Source organism: Nicrophorus vespilloides, unplaced genomic scaffold (genome assembly GCF_001412225.1).
Source record: "Nicrophorus vespilloides isolate i.1.1-1 unplaced genomic scaffold, Nicve_v1.0, whole genome shotgun sequence".
Classification (NCBI taxonomy): domain Eukaryota; kingdom Metazoa; phylum Arthropoda; class Insecta; order Coleoptera; family Silphidae; genus Nicrophorus; species Nicrophorus vespilloides.
This window is the reverse complement of record NW_017097589.1, coordinates 270,535-283,810: the sequence shown is the minus strand read 5'-3', so window position 1 is coordinate 283,810 and position 13,276 is coordinate 270,535. Positions and strand designations below refer to the sequence as shown.

The window sequence follows — 13,276 nt, the reverse complement described above, 5'->3', positions numbered from 1 at the left end:
CCAATAGTTATTTGATAAATCTAATAAATTTAATATGTATTAAAGGGGGTGAAAAAAGAGGCAAACGCTAAAGTAAAGTAACCTTTCACTTAAACGTACATTTTGATTATAAATTTATTACGTTCGATCGTACGTATAGTTAATTTTATTTTGCATAATAAGTTTGAATCATGAACGAATTTTTTTTTTTTCAAAATCCAATAGATATTTGAAAAATTTAATAAACTTAATATGTATTAAATGTGATGAAAAAGAGGCAAACGTTAAAGTACAGTCAACTTTCACTCAAACGTACATTTTCATTTTAAATTTATTACGTTTGATCTTACATACAGTTAATCTCAATTTGCATAATAAGTTTTAATCATGAACGATTTTTTTTTCAAAATCCAATAGATATATAATAAATCTAATAAATTTAATATGTATTAAATGGGGTGAAAAAAGAGGTAAACGTTTAAGTGCAGTCAGCGTTCACTTAAACGTACATGTTGATTTTAAATTTATTACGTTCGATCATACGTACAGTTAATCTCAATTTGCATAATAAGTTTTAATAATGAACGATTTTATTGTAAATCCAATAGATATTTGAAAAATCTAATAAATTTAATATGTATTAATTGGGGTGAAAAAAGAGGCAAAAGTGCAGCCAGCGTTCACTTAAACATACATGTTTATTCTAAATTTATTATGTTCGATCATACGTACAGTTAATCTCAATTTGCATAATAAGTTTTAATCACGAACAAAATTTTAAAAGCATGAAATATTAAAAATGGTCATTCTTTACAAAGTGAAGGTTTTGATTTTAAACTGTTATTACATTTGATAATACGTACATTTTATATAATGTTACATAATTAGTTTGAATCAATTAAAATGAACGAAATGGTTACAAAATTCAATAGATGTTTGAAAATTCTAATAAACTTAAAATGTATTTAAATAAAGTTAAAAATACAGCAAGCATTTCAAAATGAACTTTTGAGTACAGTCAGAGTTCAGTTGAACGTTTTAATCAATGATCATCAAAATTTTATTGTTAAATTTTTTCAAAACAATAAATTCTTCTATATATTATACACGTAACTAATCAAAATCTACGCTAATGATGCTTTTTCAAGTACTAGACATAATATGTAGTTTCAATTAAAGTAAAAAATAAACAAAGTTTGGAGAAAAACGTCATGAATTCAAAAAATAATCAAATAAATTTAAACAACAAACTAAGTTGCTAAAAATACTTTATACAAGAAAAACCATTATTTTTAAAAGATAATTCGGACTGATCGAAGCCGGACTATAAAAGGTATTGCTATAACCCAATAAAAATAAAACTTTTATTAATAATATTAATTTTTAGCAATTTATAGCAGGATTATTACGTTTTAGTGCATTTTTTGTATATGTGTAGAGCCAATTTGTTATAGCTTAAATTGCTAAAAAAATATCTTTGTTTTCTCTTAGAAATACGCACTAAAAATATGTTAATGTTCAATTGTAATTAATTTTGTCTATAGAATATATTTACATGAGATATAATTGAAACTAAACGTTACTTTATTTTTAGATTTACATTGTATGCAGCTGCATTTATTTCCGTCCGGAAATTCCGCTTTCAATAAATGTCAACAAACTCTATGCATAGTGATAAAGCTTGGTGTTACGATTAGAAAACGCTACTGAGAACGCTAATGTACTGAGAAACTAACCAAAACTAAATTAATTAATTATTTTATTCATTATTAACTAAAATTTGTTATAATAAAGTTAATGATTTATTCACATTTTTTATTGAAAACCAGCGTTTTTACTAGTAAATCTATCAATTTAAGTGCTCATTGATTAATTATGTACAGAAAATATGATGGATTTTTGGTAATAATTGCGTAAATATAAAACAAACAAGAAATATTTTTTTACTGAATGGAATGGAATGGAATAAAGTTAAGATTTGTGTTTAAATTAAAATCGTTAATTATAAATTAATATAGTTTGAGTTTGTTTTGAAAATGCATGATTTATTAGAAAAAAACATATATAAATTTAATTTGTTCAAAAAAATTGTTAAAAAGAAAATGTGTAAATACATGAAAGAATTAAAAATAGATCTTGATAAAACTGCATTGATTTTGATATATTACAAGCTTGTATATTTTAGAAAGAAAGTAAAATATTGTAATTAAAGTTAATATAAACTAATTTCTGGGATTTTCAATGATCTAAATCACGTTTGAAAACCTATAGTTTGTTAATATAAAGTTGCAAATCTCGTTGCTTCTGAATACATTTAATTTTATTAATGACTTATATAACGTACGGAATGCTTACGTTGCTTTTTAAATATATAAATGTAGCAATTGTAAAATTTATTTCCTTATAAAAACATAGATTTATTAATAAATTATGTAAGTGATGTATGTAGAAATTTGTGCTGCTATTAAAATAGAAACTAACAAGTTTTTAATTGTGTTGTTTTGTAAGAAATATATCTATTAAGTTGTAACAAAAGTTTCCTTTGCAGAAGTTTAATTTAATTTTTGTTATTCTATTGAGTCTATATTTTGTTAATTTATTGTTGCAATTAGTGTAAATATTCAAATTTCTGATAAAAAAAGGATATTTAAATATATAATATCTAATAGAAATGTTACTAAATAAACTTTTAAGAAGAAAAGATTAATTACCTTTACAAATATGTTGATTTATGTTTGATGAGTGTTTGTGTGGATTGCAAGGTGTTTGAGAGGATGATAAAATTCGGGTGGATGGCGTTGATTTGAATAATCCATATAGAGAGGAGGCTGCGATTTGGTGGGCGTATCCGAAATAAGCATCCGCCCTTAACGAACGGCCATTGGTTTGTGCGGGGGAGTCTCTGATAAGGACCAGTCTGTACGCCGATGATATGGGGCGCCCGCACTTCCTCTCCCACAGTCCACATGATAATCTCAGTTGGTTGTGAAAAAATCAGGAAGCAGGATCGAATCAGCCCAGCGCACCACCAGATTACATCAAGTTTCAAGCGAGCATCAATTAAATGGTTTGTGAGAGGAAATAATAAATTGATTTTGGATAAAATTGTTGTTTCACCCCGAACAGCCGATCACGTTCAATCCGACGGCGGTGGATATGGAATGGTCCGGGGATGGCGAGAACACTGATTACAGCACCACATCTTCACCTCCGAATAACGCACGGAGAAAGGACAACTGTTACCAGCATGAGCATGATTCGATGTCTGATGAGGATGATTACTCTGACGAATTTTCTCTGCTGGATAGTGATGATGAGAAGAAGACGAGTTCGCAATCGATGATACAGGTTTATTATTAGAAACACTATCATTTTGAGGGTGGGTTAAGTGAAGAATTGTCTTTGATTTCGCAGAATCAGAACGTGGATTCGGCGCCCAGAGGAGTTGTTAAGAAGATCTTCACTAATAGCAGAGAACGTTGGAGGCAGCAGAACGTCAGCGGGGCTTTTGCTGAATTGAGGAAGCTCGTACCAACGCATCCGCCGGATAAGAAGCTTTCCAAGAACGAAATCCTCAGAATGGCCATAAGGTAATTTCACACATTTCATTAAGAAAACAAAACTTCGATATATAACTGTTTTTTTCTTTACAAAATACAATTAAAAAATGAGCAGACAAATGTTAATAATTCAATACATTTACAAAAATACACATTTTCATTCATCATTGTTATTTGATATCATAATACAAATACACATAGAAAAATATGCGAATTCAGTTTAAAAATACATATTTCTTAACAGCAATAATATAATCAATATGTATTTTTTGTAATTATATAATTTATTTCACATAATAGGCAACATATTTCATAACAGAAATTCATTTAAAGAAAAGATTTGCACAATTGTATAATTGTTTCCTTATTTAACTATAACATATAATAAATAAGTTTAAATAAAATTACCAATAATGGTAAATATTTTAAACTTTATTAAATAGAAACATTTCAGATAGAAAATCATTATACTACTGATTACGGCAATACCATGCATAGTTCGGCTTCAATCAGTGCTGATCCACTATAGTACTGTGTGAAAAGAACGCAGGTGTTCAATTAAAATCCATGTGTTCACTCAGGTGTTCAATTAATATCCAGGTGTTCGTTCAGGTGTTTATGAAGGCGTTCAATGAGAACGTTAGTATTTCGTGTAGCTGTTTTATTTATATGCAAGTGCTTCGTGCAGGTGTTTCTTATCTTTGCAAATGTAACTAAAACGGAGGTGTTTCGTGCGTGTGTTTGAATTATGTGCAGCTGTTCAATTAATATGCAGGTGTTTACGCAAGTGTTTAATTAAAAAAGATTTGTACAATTGTAAAATTGTTTCCTTATTTAACTATAACATATAATAAATAAGTTTAAATAAAATTACCAATGATGGCAAATATTTTAAACTATTAAATAGAAACATTTCAAATAGAAAATCATTACATTACTTATTACGGCAATACCACGCATAGTTCGGCTTCAATCAGTGCTGATCCACTATAGTACGGTGTGAAATGAACGCAGGTGTTCAATTAAATTCCATGTGTTCACTCAGGTGTTCAATTAAAATTCTGCTGTTCATGCCGGTGTTCAATAAGAACGTAGGTGTTCAATTAAACTTAATGTGTTCATGAAGGTGTTCAATAAGATCGTTAGTATTTCGTGTAGCTGTTTAATTTATGTGCTTCGTGCAGGTGTTTCTTATCTTTGTAGCTGCAGCTTTTTCGTGCGGGTGTTTGAATTATGTGCAGGTGTTCAATTAAAATCCATGTGTTCACACAGGTGTTCAATAAGAACGTAGATGTTCAATTAAACTTCAAGTGTTCATGAAGGTGTTCAATTAAAAAAGCAGGTGTTTCGCGTTGCCTGAATATAGTTGACAATATTTAAAAACACTGAAAATATATTGAAACATTTTGACAAAGTTTAATTATTATTATTTTCGGTAATTTTCTAACAAAATTTATAATGATTTTTTTTATATTGAAATTATAAGAATTAATAAATTTAAAATAAAAGCAAGAACATTTTGATATTATCAATAATAATAATAATTAAATTTTAGATTTAATAAGTTTTCTTAACTGCAAAATTTCTATGAAATGAAATACAAATGTTGGATAAAAGCAGTAAATTTTCGTTTACAGCATAAATTAAATTAAAGCTATTGAGGTTCGTGCAATATAACGTTTAATCCATATCAAATGGACATATTAAAACTGTGAATAATTATACGATTACAATCTGAAATTAATTAACTTTACGCTTCGACGATCAAATAATCAAAGCTCAAACGGGCGTTAAAAACGCATCACATAAAATATAATTTAAACGACTTTATTATTTTCACGTAAATGGTGTCATCAAATAAAATAAATTTAAAATTTTCATAAAAATACTGCACGTTTTCGATTTTACACGGTTTTACATTCGTGAATCTATTTATTTATTTAAATTTATATAATTTTCTTCGTTTTTAGTTAAAAGCTAATTTATATGTAAATGGTTTAATAAATTATAGTAAATTTATATTTGAACGAAACTACAACTATAATTATTACTATGTAGATGTTGTCCTTGATTTATTGGATTTTTTTTGCTACAAATTATTTCATTTTGATTTCCTATTAAACTGTAATAATGAATAGTAGTATGTTTATGGTTGAAACATACTTATTTTAAAAGTTTTATCAATTAAACTAAACGGATGTTTACTTTACGTTCAATGAAAATACAACTGTGATTAGTATATAGTAGATGTCAACTATAATTTGTTAAGAATGTTTACGTTTCTGTTTGAAAGGTACATCAGATTGTTGTCGAACGTGTTGGAATGGCAGCACAGACACGGACCAAGCGGGATTCAGGTGAAATGCGAAGAGGTTACCATAAGACAAAGCGGTCATCAGCAGATCACGCAGAACCAGGCTTTAAGGATGCGCGCAAGGATCAGGAGGAATTTCATATCTCATCCGCTTTGCGATCGAAACGGTAACAATCTTTTGATGATCGCTCCGAACAATCATCTATCATTCAAGAGACAGATCATGTATTTGGACAACGGCGGTGGAGGAGGAGGAGGAGGAGGAGGTCGTCCGAGGGTCAAAGTTGAGCAGAAGGACGACGACAAGGACGATTGCTGCGACAAAGACAAACCGAAGGACGGTAAATGACGCGGAGAACGGAAGTAGGTCAACGACTGTAAAACGTTTCCTATTTTTTTTTGTTCTCTTGCCCTTACAAAAAAAAAACTCAAAATCTTCTTGTATATAAATTAAACGACAGAACGAGTAAACATAATCTATGTATTAAAGTATTATTTTTTTTTATTCGAATATTTCCAACCGGATTATTCAACTGCGAACTGTGCGAATATTATACAATAAGAATTCCCATTATTTTCATTTGTACATAGCCTCGCGCATACTTTACTTAGTATTATTAGTTATGTAACGTTGATGTAATCGTATATTTATGTTAATGAAATGTATTACAATCCTCTCTTCGAAATATACAGTGTAAATCGACAGATTTATTTTTATTTTTGTAAAAATTGTAAGAAAACACGATTTGCAATGCAAATATAGATTACCATAGCATATTTTTACATTTTGCTATTGAAAATAACGAAAAAAAATGCAATTACTTTTGTTGCTACTCAAGGTGAATAATTAAGGTAAATTTTAGAGTATTATTTTACGTCAGTCGTAAAACGAGTCTTATATATATATATATACACTTAAGAAAAATGTTTCTTACAATTGAATTTATTTATCCAAACGTCCAAAAAAAAGAAATTATTTTTGTTGCTCGTGTTGAAAAATTAATGTAAATTCATTTTACGACTTTTATTTAATGTAATTTACATAGATTAATCCAATTGTAAATGAGAATTTACCACATTTATTCAATTTAAGTAAAAACATGACATTTCTGTTGTTGGTTGTGCTGAGAAACTAATGCAAAATCAAGAATTTCATTTTACGACTTTTCTTTTACATAATTTAACCCTGTCGTAAAACGAGTCTTAAGCAGAATGTTGCTTACAATTATTAATAAAATTGAACTTATTTGTCCAATTCAAGTAAAAACGTCCAAAAAAATGAAATTATTTTTGTTGCTTGTATTGAAAAACTAATGAAATTCAAGAGTTTCATTTTATGACTTATATTTTATATAATTTACAAAAATCAATCTAGTTGTAAATAAGAATTTACCATTTATACAATTTAAGTAAAAGAGTTTCATTTTGCGACTTTTCATTTATATAATTTACATAAATTAACCCAGTGGCAAAATGAGTCTTATTTGTGTACATTTGAGCAGAATATTGCTTATAGTTATTAGTAAAATGAAATCATTTAATTTAAGTAAAAATCATACAACACTTTTGATGAGAAATTAATGCAAATTCAAATTAGAAAAATTAAATTGTTTATACATTTCACGTAAAAACTTTCATTTGTTGACATATGAATACTCGTATGGAAACTAAATAATCAGAGAACTAAATGATTTTATTAGTTCTTATTTCAATTTAGTACATTTTACATAATTAATTATGAAACTTTAATTCCTGAAGTTTTGCACAACTTTACTTATTTGTAAATATCTTGAAGTCATTAAGATAATAAGCACATATGAATACTCCTACCTGAATAATCAGTGAGTTAAATGATTCTATTGGAATTTATGTGAGTTTATTGCATTTTATATAATTCAACTTTAAATTCTTAAAATTTTGACTGTGAAAAATGTTGCACAACATTACATTTTTGTAAATATCTTTAAATCTAAGAAGTTTATAACCATGTATAAATACTCGTATTAAAGCTTAATAATTAATGAATTAAATGATTATATTGGGATTTATATGAGTTTAGTGCATTTTATATAATTTAAGCTTGACATTTTGATCGTTCGAAAATAAACGCCTTCACATTTTAGTAATTATCTTGAAACCCAATAGGGTTATAACCAACTATAAATACTCATATTAAAACAGATTAATCAAGAAATTAAATGATTCTATTGTTATTTATGTCAGTTTAGTGTATTTTAAGTAATTAATTTTTAAATCAAAATTTATGAATTTTGAACACCTTCACATTTTTGTAAATATACAGAAATCCAATAGGGTTATAATCAACTATGAATAAACTTATTAAAGCTGAATAATCAGAGAATGAAATGGGTTTATTGCAATTAATTTGAGTTAAATATGTTTTATGTAATTATCTTTCAAAATTAAATTAATTGAACTGCTTTAAATTTTTTTTAATTTCTTAAAATCCATTATTAAAGTAAATATTAAGTGAATGATTAAGTGAACATTCAGACAACTAAGAATTATAGAACTGAACAAAACATATTGTAAGCAGCTGTGATTACTAATAATGCAAGTCACATCTATCATTGGAAAACACGTGACTTGTGTGTAAAATTATTTTCAATGTAGTGACTCAGACTCAAATTAATATCACTAATTTAATCTTAATACATAATAAGACACTTCAAGATTGCGAATTCGTAAAAAAATATCAATTATTTAATCTAACAAAGTAAACATGATTTGTAAAAATAAGTACAGTTCAAAAGCAATTAACGATTTATACGATTTGTCCTTAAAAGTTGTAATAAATTTCACTTCCTCATTATATAAAGCTGCCAAAAGCGGTCGGAATGAGTCAACGCGTGAATTGCGAGACCGCATTACAAATTAAAAAGTGATCGCGTTTCTCCTGATTGCGTCATAATTATGAGCTATGCAATTACACTTTTTTTTGGGGGAATGTCTGCATTCCGTAATTGTTTTTTTGCAAAACAGTTGATAAACTAGAAGAGGTTCCAATGAATGACAATAACAGGAAATACTTTGATAAGGAAAGCTTGTGTCAAGCAGATTGTCCCGCGTTGTAATCAAATTTTGCGTTCGTAAATAACCACAATTTATGTGATATAATTAAGTAATTTTTAAATTCGATAAAAAAAAATATAGAAAAAAAAACACATTTTCGAAATTGTTGAAAATGTGAAATTTTGAAACGAAAAATTATATAAAATATTTGTGTTCATTCAATTATTTAATGTATAATTAATTCTACTTGAAAAATTTGTTGAAAAGATGCAAGAAAAAAAAATATTGATGGTCAATTTCGATTTTTTTTAACGTAAAATCAAAAGAAATGTCAGTTTTTGCTGCTTGCTCATTCATAAAACCACATAGATACATTCGGTGGCAATCGCAAGTCCGACAACCGAAAGACCGTCTATTGAAAACCGACGTTCGAAATCCCGACAATCAAAATCCCGACTACCATAAAATTGTTATTGTAGAAATTTATAATAATAAAAGACACTGTCGGAATTTCGATCTAGTTGGGATTTTGATTGTCGGGATTTTGATACAGTCGGGATTTCGGGATATCTAATTTAAATAATTATAAAAATAAAGCGAAAATAAAATTAATTAAATGAGCAAATATATTTACCTATAAAATTTTAAATTTAGTAATATAAAACCAAGGAAAATATCTTGCTTTCTCAATCAAAAAACTATATACAATTATTTACTGGAAATGAGAGTTGATTTATACATTATTTATTAAAAATACACTTGGTCCTCTTTTTATGCGTACTCTTTTTATGAAAGAAATTTCGAACCAGTTTGTAAATTATGCCGAACACTCTTATATAGAGACGATAATTCTAAAGAAAAAATGTAAAGAAAGATTAACTTTCATAAAAAATTTCTGTATTTCTTTTGTAAAATTTTTCGGTATAAATTTTGAAGAAATATGTTAAGATTATATTTTTCTGATATTTAATAAACTTGTCTATGATTGTTAACGTTTTTATAAAATTATAAATAAACATTTCAGAGAGAATATAGTAAGATTAATTATTTTTCTGAAATTTAATAAACTCTTTTTTATGCGATTTTCGGTATATTGTAACTCATTGATTTAGTTTTATGCGGTTTTAAAAAATTATGGAACGTATCCTTTATTTTTATACGTGTGTCTAGTCCTTTTTTGTGCGATTTATTTTTATGCGTTTTCCTGTGGAACGTATCTACCGCACAAAAAGAGAACCAAGTGTACTGCTAAAAATCGGTGAAAATAAAATTCATTAGATTTTGGTAGAAATCTTTACTAATCAACGTTTAATTTCGTAATTATATTAAGTAAATTTTAGTGAAATATCAGATTTTGTTGCTTAATCATTAATAAAACCTCATTTAATTACTTGAAAATGGAATTGGTTTAAAGTATTGTTGAAAATACTCAAAAATAAAATTGATTTAAAGTTTGGTGGAAATATCATTATTATCCAACGAAATTAGTGAGTTTTTAAGAAAAATTATGACAAATATTTGTTTTTATTAGTCATTTATAAAAACCATATCAAATTATTTACTAGAAATAAGAGTTGATTTTTACTTTATTTGTTAAAAACCTGCGAAATTAAAAGGCATATTTTGTTAACGTTTAAATTCGTCATTTTATAATGTAAAATCAAGGGATTTTGTAGCTTACTCATTCATAAAACCTCATTTAATTACTTGAAATTAAAATTTCATTAATAAAACCATTTAATGGCATTTTATTTCTAGTTTATAGTTGTGTTCAAAATACTGATGAGAATACGCAAAAATGAAAGTTGAGTAGAAATAGTTTTTAATAAGAGATTTAAATGTTAAAATTTTGAAACAACAAATCGTTATATCTTCTAATTCATTCATAAAGTAACAAATTATTAAATAAATTAAGTTTTGTGTAAAATTGAGCTTATAAAAATATACAAATAAAAATAAACAATGATAACATTTTGGATGGAATATTTTTAATAATTGTGAATGAAATAATCATAGGAAATAACCGTTATTACTCATTCATTGAAATGAGAATTGATAAATATTACAAAAAATAAATATAATTAAAACTACATTGAAACTTACGAATACTTTCTAACGCCTTGAGAAATACCAGAAGAATATTTTTGTTAAAATATAATAAAAAGGTGTGAAATATTTCATGGAAATATCCAAAAAAAAAAAACGTATAAGAAAATAAATATTACAAATTCGTTTATTAAGAACGACCTAAATTCCCATCCGTCTTTCAATTCACATTTTCCTGTAATTAATTTAACATCTTTCGTTGTTCTTCCGATGATTTATTCAATGAATCAAGGACCCTCGTCCTCTCGTGTCGCTTTAAATAAACGGAAATTATTCCATTGTTATTATTTGTATAAAAAAATCAAATAATTATCATCAAATTCACCCGCAATTAGGCTCATGCAGCAAACAAAAGAGTAAACAGATATTCAAATGTTTCCAAGGCAAACGCAATAGTATTTAATCATCTATATATATATATGATTGTCACGCGTTTTTTACAGACAATGAATTATTATTGTGACTATGATAATAATAGCTTGTTTATTATTATTAATAATATATTAATTGATTCTGAGTAAGTTTATATAATCGTTCTTGTTTATTGCATGGAAATTGCGGTTTGTCATATGATACATGCGAGTCTTTATCTTTCAAGTACTTGCAATTAAACCAGGTGGAAAATTCAATTACGGGCGTTCATTGCGACGTACTTTTCACTGTAAATATATCAGATTACATGAAATATGTATTAGTTCTTAAGAAGAATTATAACAAAATGAACATCGATGTTTTTTTGTTTTTCTCTTTGTTATTGCGATTTGAATATTATAATTCAATTGTTATGCAACGCTTTCTCAGATCGACATTGAAATATTTCAACGAGCTTGTGAAATATCATTGGTTGAGAATACATACCTGTGGGTGGGTGCATCGTTCTTGAATACCGAAAGCAAATAAATAGCGACGTGCATCCAATTCATAATTTTGTGTACGACGAACAAAACGGTGGATTGAATAACGCGTTCAAGGATGTCTTTAAAATACCGCAAAGGTTCTTCTGGCTGTAACCATTTCGAAAACCTTGATTCTGTTAACCTCGGATACTTTTTCCTAAGGACCTCCAATAAAGCAATCTGATTTTACGAATTTGCTGCTGCATTGAGGACATTCGGATTATTCTTATTAAATAGTTCATGGAACTCTGTTGATTTCAATGATGAATAGCTAAAATACTGCTCTAATATATATTTTTTAGAGTCTTAATTTAAATTTAAATATTTGATATAGAAGCAGAGATTAATTTGTAGATAAATATTTATTCTATTATTGTTTTAAAACCTATACATATTTGATTATTTTTTTTTTTTAATTATTTTTTTAAAGCAATCTATCATTAATTATTTTTAATTATTAATTAATATAAATACTTTTGCTTTTTAAGTTTTTAAGAAAAGCTCGGAATATTACTAATAAAAGTTTATACAGGTTTTAAAGCCTAAAGATTTATCCATAACTTATTTGTTAAATAATGTATGTGTTGCTAGAAGTATAGGAGAATTTAACTGCTGTTTTTATGTTCAAAATATAGGTTTCAATGTCGATACATTTTTCTTTAATTTGATTATAGACTTTTGTATGTACTGTTTGTGGGTTTTGAGAAATAAGATAATGTTTAATAAAGTTTGTTTTTTCTTTATCAACTTTGAAAGCTTTGTACAGAAACACCACAAATGTCACAAATATAATTCTATATACGTTTTAAAGCCTATACATTTTTCTTTAATTTGATTATATAATTTTTTATGTACTCTTTTGGTTAATACTTGATAAATACGATGAAATGCAAGGACACTGCTGCTTTCATGTTTAATAAAGTTTGTTTTTCTTTATCAACTTTGACAGCTTAGTACAGAAACAGCACAAATGTCACAAATATAATTCTATATACGTTTTAAAGCCTATACATTTTTCTTTAATTTGGTTATAGAATTTTGTATGTACTGTTTGTGAGTTTTGAGAAATACGATAAAATGCAAGAATACTCTCGATCTATGTTTAATAAAATATGTTTTTTTTAATTTTGACAGCTTAGTACAGAAAAACCACAAATGTCACAAATATAATTCTATATACGTTTTAAAGCCTATACATTTTGCTTTAATTTCAATATAGAATTTTATATGTACTGTTTGTGGGTTTTGAGAAATACGATAAAAAGCAAGGACACTGTTTTCATGTTTAATAAAGTTTGGACATTGCTGTTTTCATATTTACTAAAGTTTGTTTTTTTTTTCAACTTTGAAAGCTTAGTATAGAAACACCACAAATATCACAAATATAA

General features: G+C 26.9%; 1 protein-coding gene across 1 annotated transcript; it reads left to right on the top strand.

Moving 5' to 3' along the window:
• Nucleotides 1-2,920: 2,920 nt before the first annotated feature.
• On the top strand, nt 2,921-6,308 carry LOC108560472 (T-cell acute lymphocytic leukemia protein 1). The gene is made up of 4 exons (XM_017918028.1): nt 2,921-3,046; nt 3,106-3,327; nt 3,394-3,569; nt 5,833-6,308. The coding sequence occupies exons 1-4, from the start codon at nt 3,044-3,046 to the stop codon at nt 6,200-6,202; spliced, it is 771 nt and encodes a 256-aa protein (XP_017773517.1). The 5' UTR covers nt 2,921-3,043; the 3' UTR covers nt 6,203-6,308.
• The last annotated feature ends 6,968 nt before the right edge of the window (nt 6,309-13,276 follow it).

Coding starts and splice junctions, on each gene's coding strand:
- LOC108560472 (XM_017918028.1), top strand. Junction 3,328..3,393: donor GTTCGCAATCGATGATACAG/GTTTATTATTAG, acceptor TTGATTTCGCAG/AATCAGAACGTGGATTCGGC. Junction 3,570..5,832: donor ATCCTCAGAATGGCCATAAG/GTAATTTCACAC, acceptor TCTGTTTGAAAG/GTACATCAGATTGTTGTCGA.